Source organism: Lacerta agilis, chromosome 14, assembly GCF_009819535.1.
Source record: "Lacerta agilis isolate rLacAgi1 chromosome 14, rLacAgi1.pri, whole genome shotgun sequence".
Taxonomy (NCBI): Eukaryota; Metazoa; Chordata; class Lepidosauria; order Squamata; family Lacertidae; genus Lacerta; species Lacerta agilis.
Genome location: NC_046325.1, coordinates 50204082 through 50223307, shown reverse-complemented (window position 1 = coordinate 50223307; position 19226 = coordinate 50204082). Strand labels below are relative to the sequence as shown.

The window sequence follows — 19226 nt, the reverse complement described above, 5'->3', positions numbered from 1 at the left end:
TACTGCCATTTCTTCCATCTGAACCTTGGATACGAGTGAGGCCCAATATTAAATGTGACATGGGACATTTAGGAAAAACATACCATATTTTCCGGTCCATAAGGCGCTCTGGACCACAAGACGCACCTGTTTTTTTTAAAGGGGAAAATATTTTCCTGGTTTTCCTCCTCTAAAAGGCAGGGAGGGGGGCGCCGGAGGGGGAGCCCCTTCTCCCTTCACAGCGGCTCCGTTTCTCCCCTCGTTCCCATGTCCCTTTAAAGCAAGAGGGGGTGAGCCTGCTTATGGCATCAGCGCGCGGGGTGGTGGAGAAAGCAGCAGCATCCCCGCAGTTTTCTCCACCACCCCGCACCTTGCACCGATCCCAAAAGCCTGCTTTTGGGATCGGTGGGCAGCGCATGGGGTGGTGAAGGAAATCCTCCACCAACCTCCCTGTTGCCCACCGATCCCAAAAGCAGGCATCGCAGCTGCCTCCCCCCCCACCTCCTGCCAAACGGGGGATGGGGGGAGGTAGTGGGAAGCGCAGAGGATGTTGCTGGATTGTGCCAGCACCTCCGTTCCCCGAAAAGCTTTCGGGGAACAGAGGTGCTGGCATGATCCAGCAACATCGCCGCTGCCTCCTCCCACCGAACGCAGCGGGGGATGGGGGGGAGGCAGCGGGAGCTAAGCCTTCGCTCCATAAGGCACACTGGGATTTTCGCTTCCTTTTTAGGAGGGAAAAAGTGCATCTTATGGAGCGTAAAATACAGTACCTTTGTGGTCTTCTATATTGCCCATTTAAACCCAAGTTGTTTCACTGGTGCAGAGGCATGGAGGGATCCATGACTAATGCACTACACATGGTAATGCTTCATGTGTAACAGCTCAGAGCCCAAGTTAAATGTGAAACTGGAATGTTGCTATGGCATGTTTTCTTACACATGGAGTGTTGCATTTGAATTTTGTCTGAGCTAGTCTCATCCCCAGGAAATAGGTGGATGCATTACTACAGTCTTTTAAGTTAGCCACCCCCCAAAAAAAGTTACTACCTTGCAGCCTCAAAAAATAAATAAATTGCAAGTTAGAAGCCCAATGGGCTGATAGAATTTATATGGAGTGCTCCCTGTCTCCTACACTAGTTCACTTTCTTTCTATGTTGGCCATGTAGGAAGGGGCTTATCTGTGGCCAGCATGGAAATGCAGCTGTTCGGCAGCAGAGGAGCAGATATCTCTTTGTACTGCTGCAAGCCTGCCATGATTCAGTGCTGGGTGTACAGAATGTTAGCTTGTCTAGCGCAGAAACTCAATGGGATGGTGGCAAAGGGGCACAGCAGTCTGTTCTTCCACTGCGAGCCATCTTGGTTTCCATGTGGTACTCTCAGAAGGGGGCTCACCATCTTCTGTGGCCTGTGTGAAAATATAGTGGGTACTTCCATAGCAGCCAGTTGTCTTTCTATACTGAGCCAGGACAAACAGAGCACCCTCCTGCCAAGATGGAGCAAGCTTGTTTTGTGCTGCTGCGGAGGGCAAGACCTAAACCAATTGATTCAGATTACAAGACTAAGCATTAAGAAGAACTCTTAATGTGGACTCTCCTTCATTGAAGGTTTTTAAAGAGAGACTGGATGGTCACCTGTCAGGGATTCAGTGGGTTGGACTACCCTTGACGTCCCCTCAAGTTTAATGATTCTGTGAAAAATACATGCCCACGCATGGCTGATTTCCTTCAGAATGGATAGGTTTGATCTTGGAGTTCATGGGACTCTCAAGAGTCCCCTCCAGCACCATAATTCAAAAGCATCAATTCTTCGGCAATCAGCCTTCTTTAAAGTCCAGCTCTCACTTCCATACATTACTACTGGGAAAACCATAGCTTTAACTATACGGACCTTTGTTGGCAAGGTGATGTCTCTGCTTTTTAAGGTGCTGCCTAGGTTTGTCATTGCTTTTCTCCCAAGAAGCAGGCGTCTTTTAATTTTGTGACTGCTGTCACCATCTGCAGTGATCAGGTAACCCCAGAAAGTAAAATCTCTCACTGCCCCCATTTCTTCCCCTTCTGTTTGCCAGGAGGTGATGGGACCAGTGGCCATGATCTTAGTTTTTTTGATGTTGAGCTTTAGACCATATTTTGTGCTCTCCTCTTTCACCCTCATTAAAAGGTTCTTTAATTCCTCCTCACTTTCTGCCATCAAGGTTGTGTCATCAGCATATCTGAGGTTATTGATATTTCTTCCGGCAATCTTAATTCCGGCTTGGGATTCATCCAGTCCAGCCTTTTGCATGATGAATTCTGCATATAATTTAAATAAGCAGGGAGACAATATACAGCCTGGTTGTACTCCTTTCCCAATTTTGAACCATATCCAGTTCTAACTGTAGCTTCTTGTCCCACATAGAGATTTCTCAGGAGACAGATGAGGTGATCAGGCACTCCCATTTCTTTAAGAACTTGCCATAGTTTGCTGTGGTTGACGCAGTCAAATGCTTTTGCGTAGTCAATGAAGCAGAAGTAGAAGTTTTTCTGGAACTCTCTAGCTTTCTCCATAATCCAGCGCATGTTTGCAATTTGGTCTCTGGTTCCTCTGCCCCTTCAAAATCCAGCTTGCACTTCTGGGAGTTCTCGGTCCACATACTGCTTAAGCCTGCCTTGTAGAATTTTAAGCATAACCTTGCTAGCATGTGAAATGAGCACAATTGTGCAGTAGCTGGAGCATTCTTTGGCGCTGCTCTTCTTTGGTAGACTGATCTTCTCCAATCCTTTGGCCACTGCTGAGTTTTCCAAACTTGCTGGCATATTGAGTGTAGCACCTTAACAACATCATCTTTTAAAATTTTAAATAGTTCAGCTGGAATATCATCACTTCCTCTGGCCTTGTTATTAGCAGTGCTTTCTAAGGCCCATTTGACTTCACTCTCCAGGATGTCTGGCTCAAGGTCAGCAACCACACTGCCTGGGGTGTACGAGACCTCCATATCTTTCTGGTATAATTCCTCTGTGTATTCTTGCCACCTCTTCTTGATGTCTTCTGCTTCTGTTAGGTCCTTGCCACTTTTGTCCTTTATTATGGTAATCTTTGTACGAAATGTTCCTTTCATATCTCCAATTTTCTTGAACAGATCTCTGGTTTTTCCCATTCTCATGATAAATGAATACACATAGCTTACAAAGTGAGTTCCCTGGGATCAAGTTTCAACCACACAAAGTCCCCATTTCAAACTACAGGATCCCAGTTAGGTTGCTGCCTTGGATGACTCTTCCTCTGCTGGGCAGCAATTGCCTCCTGGCTCCACTTCTGAGATGAGACAGCCAAGCATGTTCACCTTTATTCAGGGAAGATGGCTAGCAGTCCTTGTGCAGTGCTGCCAAACAGCAACAGATGATGCTAATTAAGCATAGGAGCAGCCAACCTCCAATGGTAGAATTCAGTAATTGCTGGTCCCTGTTAGCAATCAGGTGACTCAAAATTTTGTTGTTCACCACTATTATTGGAGATGCTGTCAGATAGGTGGTGGACTCTGTGTCTCTTGAACAGAGAGAACTTAAAGGACAATTTGCTTGAAACTTATTGGTTTAGGGTAAAGGCAAGTAAGGGACATGATAGAAGTTTATAAAATGACGCATGACGTGGAGAAAGTGGACAGAAAAGTTATTCTCCCTCTCTCATAACACTATAACTCATGGACATCAAATGAAGCTGAGTGTTGGAAGCTTCAGGACACATAAAATGAAGTGCTTCTTTATGCATCACATAGCTGAACTGTGGAACTACATGAGACAGTGATGGTCACCAACTTGGATGGCTTTTATGGGGAGTTGGGCAGAATCGTGGAGGAGAGGGCTGACAATGGCTACTAGCCATGATGCCTGTGCTCAGATGGCAGCAATGCTTTTCGATGCCAGTTACTGGAAACTACAGCGAGGGAGAGGGCTCTTGTGCTAGAGCCCTGCTTGTGTGCTTCCCGGAAGAGGCACCTGGGTGGCCACTGTGAGAACAGGATGCTGACCTGAATGGAACATTGACCTGATCCAGCAGACTCTTGTTATGTTCTTATAGTTTAAAGTTGCTGTATTGCGCTGTGAGTCCATTGGGGGGCACTCTCAGTCTGCTTCTTCTGAGATGACTCTCGGGCCCTTGTTTTCTCTGTGATATAGTTTTGTCTAGCTTTTACATCCACAGCGACCTTGCTAGGAAATCATCAGAAGGCTGCTGCAGGAAAGATAGGGCCGTTCTAGTAGGCACAGAAGTTCGCTTGAAAGGCAGGCCCTTTCAGCTGCAGGAGTCAAGAGGGCAATTGGAACAGAGCAACACCTGCAGTTGCAAATATAATATTTAGGACAGGAAAGCTCTGCCAGGAGAGATCAGAATAATTTGGGTTTCGGTTTTAATTTGGTGTGTTTGTATTTAAAGTCAATTACACTCACAAGATAAAACCATGCAGTTTTCAATCTTGGTCTTGGGCAAGATTAAATCAGGTATGGGGGGAACCTTTGGCCCTCTAGATGTTGCTGAACTACAAGTCCCATCATTCCTGGCCATTGGCCATGCTAGCTGGGGCTGATGGGGGCCAAATAGTCTTTTGTTGAACATGGATGAAATCCACAGTACATACAATTTCCTTTCTAGATTCTATTATTCATTTATTTTTAACTGTTTATTTTTATGATAAGTCTCAAAGCAACTCATACATTTTTAGAAAAAATACTGCTTGTGTAGCAAGAATTGGAACCAATGATAGCAATACTAAAAAGGACTAGTTTGTAGTAAAGATACCCTTCTCACAACACAAGAGGATCACCAAACCTCCTAGTTAAAATAGCTGCAAAGACCATAGCAGTATTATCACTCCAGTTCCTGGGAGAATAGGAATGTCTTCACTTTGTGCTGAAAGATGTCTGTGTTTGTGCCCAGCAAACTTCCCTAGGGAGAGCATTCCACAAATACGGGGCTGCCACTAAAAAGGCCCATTCGCTTTCTCTTGGAAGAATCATAGAATTGTAGCGATGGAAGGGACCCCCAAGACTCATCTAGTCCAACCCCCTGCAATGCCTTGAAGTTCACTGGGTGATCTTGGGTCAGTTACTCACTCTTAGCCTAACCTACCTCACATGGTTGCTCTGAGGATAAAATGGGGAAGAGAGGTATGTAAGTCACCTTGAGCTCATTGGAGGAAAAGTGGGATATAAATGCAATAAATAAGTAAGGGCATCTGGTGATTTTGAGGTCTCTGACAAAGCAGTGCATGAGGGACTGCTGTCCTGAGCCATGTTTGGACCTGGAGATGAATTGACAGCCAGCATAGCTGGCCCAGAATTGGTACTGTATGTTTGAGTCATCTGGTGCCTGTTGGTAATCTGTCTGCAGAATTCTACACTAGCCATGGTTTTTGAACTGTCTCTAAAGTCAGCCCAGCATATAACACAATGCTACAATGCAACCTGGGCTTATGAGAGCACAGATCACTGAAGCCAGGATATCTCTACCCAGATATAGACACCAGCTGTAGTTGGTAGAAGGCACCCTTACCATTGTGCCTGCTGTGGTGACAGTAATGGATCTATGAGCACTCTCAAGCGGCTAACTTTAATCCTTCGTGGGGAGTTTGGTCACATCTATATTTCATATACATCAGGTTTTTCATCCCCTTCCACATTACCTATTCACATAGCCAGCATCCCAATACAACTCTTATTGCTGAACTCGCAATTGCTAAACCAGGGGTGGGAAAAGATCCAGCTGGAAGGCAAGATCCAGAAGTGACCCACCCTCCACAGGTCACTTGGACAGGTGAGTGGTACTGGCCACCTGTTGAATCACTTGGAAATATTATTATTTCTTAGCATTTCTATATTTAATGCAAAGGAAAATTCTTCCATGAACTTTGCTACGCTGATAAGCCCAAGAAAGGTGGATGTGATTACCCCAAAATGGCCTGGCGGGATCAGGCCTGAGGACCACTGCACTAAATACACGTTGGAACTGAAACATAAGGAAACTAAGAATGGTGAAGGACAAAACCACCTTTTTGCTACTTGCAAATCTTATCTGCGTTTTTTAGCCAAAGAACCAGAGAAAAGCATTGGTTGGTTGTTTTGTCCACTGGTAGATGGCATTAGGGATTCAAGGTATGAGGAACAGAATATGGCAACAGCTGAACAGTATCGAACTAAATACAATATGATCTCATCTTTCAACAACACACGGTTGGAGGCAGGCTGGTTGAAATTGCACAAATAAATCCAAGCAAGGTGGAGAGCATAGAAGCTCTTTGCAGTAGGTCCACTTGGGGTTACCCAGCATGGAAAAAGCTTTTAAGCTCCCCACCTTGCTGGGCAAGGTCCACTCAGCACACCTGTTCTGGGATGCTCTTGCAAGATCTCACAAGGCCATCTGAGTTCCCGCAAGATCTTGCACAAACATCCTAAGCCTTCCAGAGCCAGCGCTCTGAGTGGGCCTTGCCCTCCAAGCAAGGCAGAGAGCTTAAAAGCTCTTTCCATGCTAGGTCTGCTTGGGTTTCCTGGTGGTCAAGGAGCTTTTAAGCTCTCTGCCTTGCTTGCTGGGCGAGGCCCACTTGGCACACGGGTTCTGGGAGTAAGGGGTTCATCCTGAATCATTCGGCAGCTGCACACTTGTGGCACAGGCTTGCTTGAATAAACAGAATTCTGCACACTTAAAAGCACTGGAGAAACATTTGTAAGTGCATTAAAACATTGCAAACAAAATGGAAAATTAGACTGGGCCATATGCTGTAGCATGAACTGGAGCGCTCCAGGCTACAGGGTGGGGTTGCATGATCCCAGCCTCATTGCTAATTTACCCTTGCAGAGCAGGAGATTCCACCCCTTCCATTCCGGGTTCCCCTGCCCCTCAGCATTGCACATAACACAGGCCTTGTGCTGGTTTCCCAGGCCACGCCCACATGGCAGCCAGTTCCAACCGCTTGTCAGGCTAACCAGATTGCCTCCTTGCTCAGAGCACGCTACAGTCAGGATACTGCAGCCTTGACAGGATGTGATTCAGCATCCTGTTTTTAAGTATCTGATAGAGTCAGCAGCTTCTGCCTCCACTTCTCCTTGCTGACTTCAGCTGCAAGACAACAAGGGATCACAGCCCGTGGGATGGCACAGCATGGCTATTGTCTTCAGGCATAGCCCTCTCCCTCCGCAGGCTGCTAAAGCCTCCATTCACTCTACTTTAAGCACATTCACTCAGAGCCCTGTAATTGTGACTGACCTATAACTGTGACCCCAGTTCATGGACTCCACACTATGCAACCCACATTTTCCATAATGTGTTCAGCTTCCTAGATTCAGCCTTGAAATGGAGGCAGTTGTTTGCCTGGAATGCTAGCACGTATTTGTTTGGTGCTTGTGTGGTAGTCTTGAAGACTATATTGTGGCTCCTCCTCCTCTTTCCCCCAGATGTAGCCCTAAACTGCATAAATGTGGCTGGCCCTGATTGTATGGTGGACAGTGGATGGCACCAGATAACCTCAGGGATAGGTAACCAGGTAGCGAGAGGCGGGGTTTGCACATACTTTCCCCCAATCTCTGCATGGGAAGATCACCTACCCTTTCTCTGGATACACTGTTGTGTCCAGATTATTTGAGCTTGCCAGAGTCATTCTCTTATAAGACTCATTAGAGCTAAATCCATCTTCCTGAATGTTTGATGGAGTAGTGACTTGCCTCCATCTAGTGAAAACATATCACTGTCTTGGACCAAGTGAGTTCCAACTGCTCTGACTCACCCCTTTGCCTCAGAGGCCGTTGTTGGCCTTTGCTGCCTAGTGGGCAAAGGCCAAAGGGGCAACACCAAGGAGGAGGGCAGGATATGCCACCACAATAACCCTGTTGCAATAGGGACACATTGTCATTTCTGTTCCTCTTGAATGAATGTGATTTTTAAAATTGCAAGCATGTTTTGTAAACAGCTTTGGGAGCCCTTTGAGGCTGTAAAATGAGACTGTAAAAGGCCCTTCTTTGTGTGCCTCCTCCATGAAAGGTCTGGAGGGTGGCAACACCAGAATGGGTCTTTTCTGCAGTGGCTCCCCATTTGTGGAATGCTCTCCCCAGGGAGGTTCACCTGACATCTTCATTATACACGTTTAGGTACCAGGCAAAGATGTTCCTCTTTAACCAAGCCTTTGATTGATTGACATTCAGTGCCCTTTTAAAATGTGTTGGGGCGTTACTGGATTGCTCTTGTTTTTATTTTGATTATGTATTTTGTGTTTTCATATTATGATTTTATCCTGTGAACTGCTCTGGGAACTGCAGGTATAGGGTGGTATATAAATTTAATAAATAGTAGTAGTAGTAGTAGTAGTAGTGGTGGTGCAAGTACGCCAGCTCCCTCGGCCAATAAAATGAGATGAGCGCCACAACCCCAGAGTTGTCCACGACTGGACCTAACTGTCAGGGGTCCCTTTACCTTTAGTAGTAGTAATAATAATATTCTAAATAAATAATTGGTGATCTCCTGCACAGGTAAAATATAGTACTTTTCACACAACACATTATTAACTGATACTGTTTTGTTACTGTAAGATGATGTAATAGCCACTGGCTTAGATATTGGAAGAGAGGTTTGCCAAAGTAGGGCAGAGAAGTAAGCAGGATGCTTCAATACAATCAAATGAAATAATTTTCTCAGCTGATTAAAATGAAGAACAAATAGCTGATGCCCAAGATGTAAATTATGGAAGTTATGAATTGACATTAGTAAAAGCAAGTACACATTCCACTTCTAATAAAACATTAGAGTGTAACACAATATAAATACCTACAGTGAGGGGGGAAAGTATTTGATCCCCTGTTAAATTGGCTCGTTTGGCCTCTGACGAAGAAATGACCAGTCCATAATTTTAATGGTAGGTTTATTGTAGCTGTGAGAGACAGAATAACAACAGGAAAACCCCTAGAAACCCAGAGCATCAGATAGGGGGTTGGCCTGCGTGCCACAGCTGCCGCTGCCGTCTTTAGGGATGCTGGCTTGATTACTGAAGAGGACAAGAGGCTTGTAGTTGGGTCACATAAAGTCAAGAGGGCCTAAGAAATAGTTATGAAAGCCCTGGATTAGGAATTGGATTATCTACAGGTGAAACTCAAAAAATTAGAATATCGTGGAAAAGCTACTGGAGTTTAATATATGAGATAGACTCATGACATGCAAAGTGAGATATGTCAAGCCTTTATTTGTTATAATTGTGATGATTATGGCGCACAGCTGATGAAACCCCCAAAGTTGAAATTGTTAATTTGGGGTTCTCATCAGCTGTACGCCATAATCACCACAATTATAACAAATAAAGGCTTGACATATCTCACTTTGCATGTCATGAGTCTATCTCATATATTAGTTTCACCTTTTAAGTTGAATTACTGAAAGAAATGAACCTTTCCACGATATTCTAATTTTTCGAGTTTCACCTGTATGTCAGAAGGATGAAATTGACTGCATCTTCTTGATGGCCATAAATATACAAATAAAATTACACTAAAAACAGACAGTTCAGACCAGCAGTTCCCCAGCCTCATCGTAGAACAGCATTATTTCATGTGCAGTGAACTAGGTGGAAGATAGCTCTACCACTACTCTGGAGAAAGGCTCGGGGGGGGGGACCACTTGAAGTTATTGCTCATAATCTTGTAGATTTTGTAAAGAAGGGCAGTAATCATAGCTGTCAACTTTTCCCTTTTCTTGCGAGGAATCCTATTCGGAATAAGGGAATTTCCCTTAAAAAAAGGGAAACGTTGATAGCTATGGGCACTAATAAGAGCTTGCAGGCCATTGGAGGTAATACTACAAATGTTAACACTGGCTGTTGGGTAGAGGTCAAGCTTGGTCATAAGCTGATCTGGTTGGTTTGTGCCATCTACACCAATGAGTTACCCCTGCAACAACTTGATTACAGCAGTCAATGGGAAGACATCGTCTATCAGCAAGTGGGCAGTTAACATTCAAGATGCTAGAATCCGCTACAGAATTTGAAACTGATCTTCATTCACCAAACTCCCAATTGAAGAGCCTGTTGCTTCACTGAGTGACAATGTTATAAAGGGTATATCTACTGATCAAGCACTGTGCAAATGCTAAGCATGATCTTAATGTTCATGTTCTATTGTGCACCCTCTTTTTGGAGTGCTTGTTCTCCTGGGGCGGTTCCACTTGCCCTCAGCAAGGCATACCCAGAAGACATTCCTTGTGGATTGTGCCTACGCTACTTAAGCCTGTTTGCTTGCTTGCATTCAAATGGCCATCCTTGAAAATGGGTCCTTTGTGTTTGTATCTAAGCCTGGTGCATGATGGGAGATGAGAGATTAAGCTCGACTCCCCCCAAGGTAGGCCTGTGATGCTGCACAGCGTGGCTTTTCTCCTTGTGTGGAACCCTCTCCTGTGGTGTGTGTGTCTTGCAGCTGAGTTTCCTGACAGAAATGTGCAGATTGCAATCATGATGAAGCAAATCCATGTCACCATGGCAGAGTTGGCTGGCATCGCTGGCAGTTTGTTCCTGATGGGAAATCTGCCTTTGTGGGCTCCCTGATTGATTTCCTCCTTCCTTGCCCTGAAAGAGCTTTTGCATCTGGCACCGTGAATGGCCTGCAGTCTCTGAAAATACTGCTTGGAATTCTTGGGTAGTGAACACAGCCTACGCCCTCTTGGCCAAACAATACCCTGCTCAGAAGATAACTTTTGTTGGCAGAGCACTGCAGGCATTTGGAGCGAAACTTGCCAGCCACTCTCGCTCGCCGCCTGCCCTTGTATCTGAAAGGCAGCGGAGGCCTTATCAGAAAGGGCGCTTGCCCTCCTGGCCAAAGTGTCAGTGTGCTCCATCCCATAACTGTCTTTGCTGCTTGTTTCAAACATCCCCAAGGAGGCATCAAGAGGCTGTTGGTTCTTCCCACAGAAATGTGACAGCAACTGCCGCTGGCCAGTGGCAAATTGATGGGTGGAATTGTGCTTCCTTTAAGAGAGGCTATGATGAGAATTCTCTGTGGGGCAGCTTGCCTTTGACACGACACATTCTTAATAAAACTATACTCATTTTGGTATAATTCAGCATTTAATGTTGATCATTTAATTCAAACTCTTGAACTGTGTCAGACTACACAAAAAGCAACAAATTTTAGAGTTTGCTATGCAGCATAAGAGTAGGTCAGCTAGATCAGACCAAAGGGGCCTCCCTTGCGCTTGATCTGGAAGCTGCAGTTAATGCATAATGCTGCAGCGCGACTGCTGACAGGAGTGAGACTCCGTCAGCACAGCACATCTGTGCTCAGAGACCTGCAGCGGTTGCTGATTTGCTACCAAGACCAGTGCATTTTTATTAGTATATAAAGCTCTTAACAACGTGGAGCCAGTTTACCTGCAAGATCCCTTGACCCAATATGGCCACCACACTGCTTCAGTCTGCGAAACTGGCACTGCATAAGAACCCTTCCACATTTGTAGGAAACTGATATTTTAGTGTGGCAGCACTCACACTTTGGAACTTCCTGCCTAGTGACATCAGGCAGGCATAAGGACAGATCCTGAAGTTGAGGCTCCAGTACTTTGGCCACCTCATGAGAAGAGAAGACTCCCTAGAAAAGACCCTGATGTTGGGAAAGATGGAGGGCACAAGGAGAAGGGGACGACAGAGGATGAGATGGTTGGACAGTGTTCTCGAAGCGACTGGCATGAGTTTGGCCAAACTGCGAGAGGCAGTGAAGGATAGGCGTGCCTGGCGTGCTCTGGTCCATGGGGTCACGAAGAGTCGGACACGACTGAACGACTGAACAACAACAACAACTCCTCTCCCAAGCTTCTCCAGATATGTATAATGTTGACATATGTTTTAAATCTGTTTTTAGTTTATCTTTTATTTTAATTCCTCTGTGAGTGTTTTAAATAGTAGTTTTTATTGATAACTTTATTGTTTTCTTTTTGTAAACCACTTTGAGGGTTTCCCCCCTTACAGTCAAGTGGCATATACATTTTATGAGATAAATAAATAAAATAGGTCTCCCTAGCTCAGCCTTAGTTTCCAGTGAGGCCAGCCAGATGCCTCTGGAGAGCTCACATCCAGATCAGCTCTTCCTTGAGTCCCATGTACCACACATGACTGATGGTCATTGATAGACCACTCATTCATTAATTGGTTCAATCTGCTTATAAAGCATCTGTTCCAGAGACTATCTTTTTTTTACCAATGATTTTTATTGATTTTAATATACACATATAATTACATATAATTACATATAGTAATTACATAAAATAGCTTATATTTTGTATCTAATATCGACTTCCAATCTTCCATGTTCTGTCTTCTTTAAATCAAACTTTTATATTTCACATTCTTATCCAATTTTCATAATTTAATAACTAATCTCTCAAACTTACACATCTAATGTTCTCAAAATATACATAATTTGATTCCCTTTACAAACGTCTACTAATTACCTTTCCGTTCTATTTCCATTTGCTGAATTTCCCTTCCCGTTATGAGGTTTATTTCCATATTAATCTACTTTACACATCTTGTCTATATATGTCATATAATTTCCCCATTCTTTTCAAAAAGTTTCGTCACCCTGTTGCCTGATTTTTGATGTCAATTTAGCAATTTCCATGTATTCCATAATCTTTTGTTGCCATTGCTCAACCGTTGGGATTTGTTGAGATTTCCAAACCTGTGCCAACAACAGTCTTGCCCCAGTCGTTGCATACATAAAGAATTTTCTGTCATTTTTTCTTATATCGTCACTCAGCATTCCTAAAAGAAAGGCCTTTGGTGTTTTCCTGAAGGTATATCTAAAGATTTTCTTTAGTTCGTTATAATTTTTTTCCCAATAGGCTTTAACCATATCACATGCCCACCACTGATGAAAGAAACTGCCTTCTTTCTTCCCACACTTCCAACAATTTTTATTTCCTATTCTGTACATTTTAGCTAATTTGATGGGGGGTGAGGTGCCACCTATACATCATTTTGTATAGATTCTCCTTCAGTGCTGTGCATGCGGTAAATTTCATACCATTATTCCATAAATTCCACCATTTTTCATACTCAATATTATGGCCGATGTCAATTGCCCATTTAATCATAACACTCTTAATCTCCTTGTCTTTAGTGTTCCATTCGAGCAAAAAATCATATATTTTAGACAATGTTTTAGTATTACTTTGTAAGAGTGTTTCTTCTATTATTGATTTTTTTTGTGCGAAGCCTGTTAATTTTTTGTCTTTTATAAATATACTATTCAGTTGGTGGTATTGTATCCAACTTGTTACTTTGTCTTTTACCTCTTCATATGACTTGATTCTCATAGTGTTATTTTCTCCCGACAATAGTTCCCTATAAGTTAACCACCAACCTTCCATATTTGGTTTCCTAACACTAAATGCTTCTTGAGGTGACAGCCAACCTGGGGTTTTCTTTTCCAACCAATCTTTATACCTATTCCATACCTGGTATAATGGTTTCCTAACAGCATGGTTTAAAAAACCTTTATGCGCTTCTACTTTACCATACCATAGGTATGCATGCCACCTAAACCTGTTTTCTACTCCTTCAATGTCGAGAATGTCTGTATTTCTGAGTTTGAACCATTCTCCTAACCATTCCATGTAAGCCGCTTCGTAGTATAATTTGAAATCCGGCAGTGCGAAGCCTCCCCTTTCTTTCTTGTCTGTCAGCAGGAGGAGGTTGGACCTTTGAGACCCTATCCAGCAGTACAATTCTAAATTAACTCTTCTTCCTTGGAGGTTTTTAAGCAGGGGTTGAATGACCACCTGTCATGGATGTTTTAGCTGAGATTCCTGCATTGTAGGGGGTTGGATTAGATGAGCCTTGGTGTCCCTTCCAACTCTGCAATTCTATGGTTCTATAAAATTGACCCAACAAGAAATAACAAGGCTGGTGTTTTCCATACAAAAGCCTAATTGTTTGTTTAAAAACAGCCTTACGCTCACCTATTTGCTACTGAAATGGTGCCCAGCAAGGAAGTATGCAAGGTGAAATCTTAACATAATGAGGCCGTTTCACTCTCTCTATATGCAGTGCAGAACTGGGGTTGGGGAAAAGAGAATTTCACTTACTCATCTGTCAGCATGACACTTCTTAATCTACTGAGGTTCAAATGAATTTGGAGTTCTTTCGGAGCCCAGCTGTTGGACTGTACTTTTCTTCTGATAACAAGAGGTGCTGCTGCTGTTTTGCAGAGCCTGAAAAGAAGAAAAGCCTGTAGGAGCTTAATGATTTGATGAGCTTCAGCTGGTTTTCTCCCCCCTCCATTGCCCTTTCTTTTGAAAGGCCCTCTTTCATCAGGATACCAGCATGTTAGGGCAAATGCTTTCTGAGCCAGGATATGGTGGGGGGAGCACAGTGTTCCGTAAAAGCCACCCCTTCCTGGGTAGCAACAACAGACTTGGAGATTCCTCTCTCCTTCACTCAACAGTTGGTGGCTGTTTTCTCCTCTTCTCTTTTGTCTTGCCAAAAAAATAATAAAATTGAGTAGTGAGAGGATGTTGGTTATGAACCTTTCAGATTTCGCTGACTTCTGCCTGTCTTTTCGACCAGTGCGATGCTTCTGCTGCTCAAAGAAACCCCGTCCAAAATAGTATGTATGGAACGTTAGCCCTCCCCTCCCCTCCCCTCTATGGCTTTGCTTACTTGAGGTTTCTAGGTTCTGTTTAGGTTTCTTCTCCTTAAGTGAAATCTTCTGTGTCGTGTTTATTTCAGATCTGATGTTTTGGTAACTAAAATGCATAGATGTAAGGTTTCTTTTTGTCTATTGTTTGCAAAATTGCTAACATATAATTGCTAACACTTGCATCTTAAAGGAGCTGTATAGAAGCAAGCCTGATTTAAGTCGGTTGGGGGTTCATCATTGCTTGTGCTGTCTTGGGGCAACAGCCAGAGAAGATACTTTGCAGGCAACTAGTGTGAGCGGAACGTGGTTTGTGTGTGTTTGGGATGGGTGCTCAACACAGATGCTCGGGTGGTCCTTGAAACGATGTTCATTTCCTCCTAAAAACTGTCATTGCAATACAGATTTGCTGGATTCCCCGATATTGCCATATTTGAGGCCAACTTTGATAATGTTTATGTCTGTGGCAGTGAAAATGCCATGTCATTTGTTTGTGAGGCAACTGCTGAAACCCGGGAAGCACGCCTATTTTTTTTTTACATTTTTCACTATCAACAAGCTTTTTGAAACATATTGAGCGCTTTTGCCCTGTCCAGTGGTGACCGCATGGCCGCAGAATCAAGGCATCGTCTGTGGACTTCGCTTTCATTAGGCCTAGCTGTAGAATGATCTCATCAATGCTAGATAAAGCTGCTTGGAGTTTGCGGGCTGTTGGCAATTTCTCTCTCCTCTTTATCATAAACAGGAATTGTGTATTGCCGAGCTTAGAATGGCAGGAAATGTTAGGAGAGATTGCCTGTTGGGATTTGTGGCTAATGACAGAGAGCGCTTCATGGCTTTGCTTTTCTGACTTCAGACTTTTTTTTTATTTAAAAAACTGCCATTGTGCATCAACATATCTCCTTATGTGCTGTCCAGTTATTTTCCACGATATCTTTTTTCAGTGTTGGCCTTTCAATGAGCTCATATTGGTGGGGGGTTGTTAGTTTTTGAGGCTGATCTTGAAGAATGAATTATAAATTTGGGGTGGGGGGGAACCCAAGTTCTTTAGGAATAAAAAAGATTGTGTGCTTCATTTTATTGTTCTTTTTATTGTGTTCCAAGTGTTGTGTCTGCTGAAAAGCCCTCTTTTCTCACAAATCCCAGCTGTTTCCATTGTGGCTTCATTAGGGAAGTGCCCAGTCAGTTAGAAATCTGTTTTTTTAAGCGGGAAGGAGTTGGATGTCCCCTCTATATTTGAAGGTCCCTGGTTCAGTTCCTGGCATCTCCAACTTAAAAGATCTCAAAGTTGGGTAAACCCTTGTCAGAATAACACATTAGAACAGGGTTTCCCAAACTTGGGTCTCCAGCTGTTTCTGAACTAAAATTCCCATAATCTCTGGTCTTGCTAGCTGGGGGTGTCCAAAAACAGCTGGAGGCCCAAGTTTGGGAAATCCTGAATTAGAGGAACCTCCCCCAAAGCACCTGGAGGTGTTTGAGAAAGGCTGCACTAGAGAGCTGCTACTAAGCACAGCAAGCCAGTCTAGGTTAGGCAGACCTCCCCTTTCCCTTGAGATAGGACCATTCTTTTACAGCCTTTTAAAATGCAGAATCTCTCACACATGTGCAGTTTTGACTGGCCAAGTCTGGCGAAATGAATGAGAAATGCACAACAGAACCAGCCTGCCCTTGCCGACGTCCCAGTTTCTCTCAGTCACAAAGTTTGGGTTGTCCAAGCTTTATTTTTGTTCTTCCCTTTCATCCCATAAATTTCTTTTCAAAAAGTGCAGTTGGAAGATGGCATGAAAAGGGGATGGTAGTTTCCTCTCTAAATCCCAAAGAATCATCTGCAGTTGAAGTTTTTAAAGAGCAGCTTGAAACTCTGCATGCTAAGAAACAGATACATTAAAAGTTCGTACAGACAACTGTTCTCACAACCTGGATTTTTATAACCAAGTGTTGTTAAGTCACTGAATTGGAGGGTCACATCCTCCCCTTCCAAAGCAACTCCTGGAGCAGCCAAAAATGAAACCCAGTTGGAACGTTACATAGAAGGCCAGCACCTGCAGCCCTGCTGCCTTTAAAGTCCTCTGCCAGCAGCAAAGCATCACCAGCCAGCCCAATATGACAGCCAGCCGTTTAAAGCCTGGGACTTTGCTGCTGACTCTCTGGTCTAACAAGGGCTCAAGTGTTTTGAAGAACATAAGGCACAATCCTTTCGCCATGGTAATTGTGTTGAGATTTCCAGAAACACTGGAAGCGCATGACACACACTTTTTCCTCAAGGGGAGGAACTTTTTTGAGGAAAACAGATAAAAATATTTCCAATGTTTACTTGACTGTTGGTATGCCATTTACTTTCTTTGTAGCCATTGACTTGAGAAATGAATATATGAAATAAATGTACCTTCAGCTTGTTACATACATTATAGAAAGAAATTGGGAAAATGAAATCATCTTGGTTTATTCTCTCCCCAAGTATCCCCAAACAGGGCACAAATGAAACAATTATGCCATATTTCTAATGCAGGAATTGAAATGGGGCTTTATTGTGAAGTCTGTAAATGATTTTCATTGCAATTCTGACAGTGTTTTACAAACCGGTGGGACTGAAGTGTTGGGGCTGCCCCCCCTAGGCCAGTTTAGGTAGAGAACATGCGTGTTGCATGGATTTCACCCTTCCTGGCATTACTGAGATAATCCAGACTTGCTATTTACCCTCATAGCCCTCCCTGTTGCATCCCCCCTCCCCGAGCCTGATCTCCTGTATCTGTTTGTGTTCCAGCTTGAGTGAGAGTTTTTTTATGGTGAAAGGAGCTGCACTATTCCTCCAGCAAGGAAACAGCCCTCAAGGTCCACGAAGTCTTACTCACCTTCACAAACATGCTGGTAAGCATTGTCACAGCAAAATGGTTTTTTCTTGGGCAGTCCTCATGACTTGGGCATGACAACCTAGGAAAAATAAACGTGGGGGGGGGGGGGGGGAATACTAACTTAAGGCAGTAAGTAAAACTTTAATATGGTCAGAGACCAGCAGAAAAATAATACAATTCAATTCATAAGTTAGTTTTCTATATCTTATAATAATATTGAATATTACACCTAACTTAAGGCAATGGTTTTCTGTAGACTGGTATGCTAAAAATGTTTCTCTCTGGTAGCCAGGGAAGGAGTGCTGGGTCCTGTTTAGGAGCAAGCAGCCTGTAGGACAGGGCACCACATGGTCGGTCCTGTGTGCCTGGGAGCTGAGGCTTGTATTTCTCCAGATGTCAGCAGTTTCACAGACCCAGCTACCATCCCACAGTGTATCTTACTGAGCTTGCACCATCAAATCGTTAAGCTGGGACTTGTATTTTGGCTACATGCATCTATTTGCCTTCCTCATACACCCTGTAAGACCTCGTCTGACTCTCAGTGCAAAATGCAAAATGGACCATGGTGCAAATCTTTTTTTTTTTTTTAAAGATTTTATTATTTTCCATATGCATATATAAAAAGAACAAAACATACACCAATACACTAAGAATACAAAATACAATAAACAATAAACAAATCAAACAAAAACGCAATAAACATAAGAAAAAACAACACATACAAACCTGTCTAAGCTCTTATCTTTATCTCGTTCTTATTCTATCTTCTACGCATGGGGGACTTCCCCCACACCCTCCACTGCATTGTTAATTCAAATATACTTTGGGTAGCTATATATCTACTTTCATAACTATTAACCATCTTATTTATCCTCAGATTTCTTTTCTTAAGACATAGTTCTTAATCTAATCTCAAAATCTTCGGACATTCTTATTAATATCTTATACTACAAAATTCTTACTAAAACATCCGTTTAAATTTATCTAGCTAAAGCCTAGTTGACAACTAACTCTGCTCAGATATTCAATTTTACACCATTAATTAAATAGTCCTTAAATTTCTTCCACTCCTTCGTCACCTTCTCCTCCCTCTGGTCTCGGATTCTCGCGGTCAGTTCAGCAAGCTCCATAAAGTCCATTAACTTCATCTGCCATTCTTCCACCGTTGGAATCTCTTCACCCTTCCAGTTTTTTGCCAATAATATTCTAGCTGCTGTTGTGGCATACATAAAAAATACTTTATCTTGACTGGGTATCTGTTCATTGGTCATGCTCAAAAGGAAAGCCTCCGGTTTCTTACTAAAGGTAATTTTCATTACCTTTTTGAGTTCATTATAAATCTTATCCCAGAACGCTTTAACCCTTGGGCATGTCCACCACATATGGTAAAAGGTACCTTCCACTGATTTGCATTTCCAGCACAAGTTAGTCATTGACGGATTCATTTTAGCAATCTTAACTGGTGTTAAATACCATCTATATAACATTTTCATGATATTTTCTCTTAAATTATTACAAGCTGTAAATTTGGTACCTTCCTTCCACAATTTTTCCCAGTCCTCCAACATAATGTTATGTCCCACATCCTTTGCCCAATCTATCATTGTTGACTTAACCATTTCATCTTTCGTATGCCACTCTAGCAACAAATTATACATTTTGGAAAGGTTTTTTGAGTTCGATTCTATTAGCTCTGTTTCCAGTTTTGATTTTTCAACTTGAAAACCAAACTTCTTGTCTGCTTTAAAAATCTCATAAATTTGATG

General features: G+C 43.0%; 1 protein-coding gene across 3 annotated transcripts in view; it reads left to right on the top strand.

Moving 5' to 3' along the window:
* SSH1 (slingshot protein phosphatase 1) overlaps window positions 1-19226 on the top strand; it is a 63993-nt gene that overhangs the window by 11550 nt on the left and 33217 nt on the right. For 2 of the 3 annotated variants that reach the window (XM_033168909.1, XM_033168908.1), the window contains exon 3: window positions 17373-17476. In XM_033168909.1, coding sequence (XP_033024800.1) covers window positions 17373-17476 — 104 coding nt within the window. Of the gene's footprint in view, window positions 1-14556; window positions 14579-17372; window positions 17477-19226 lie in introns of those variants that run through there. The other variant, XM_033168910.1, reaches the window with a different exon arrangement.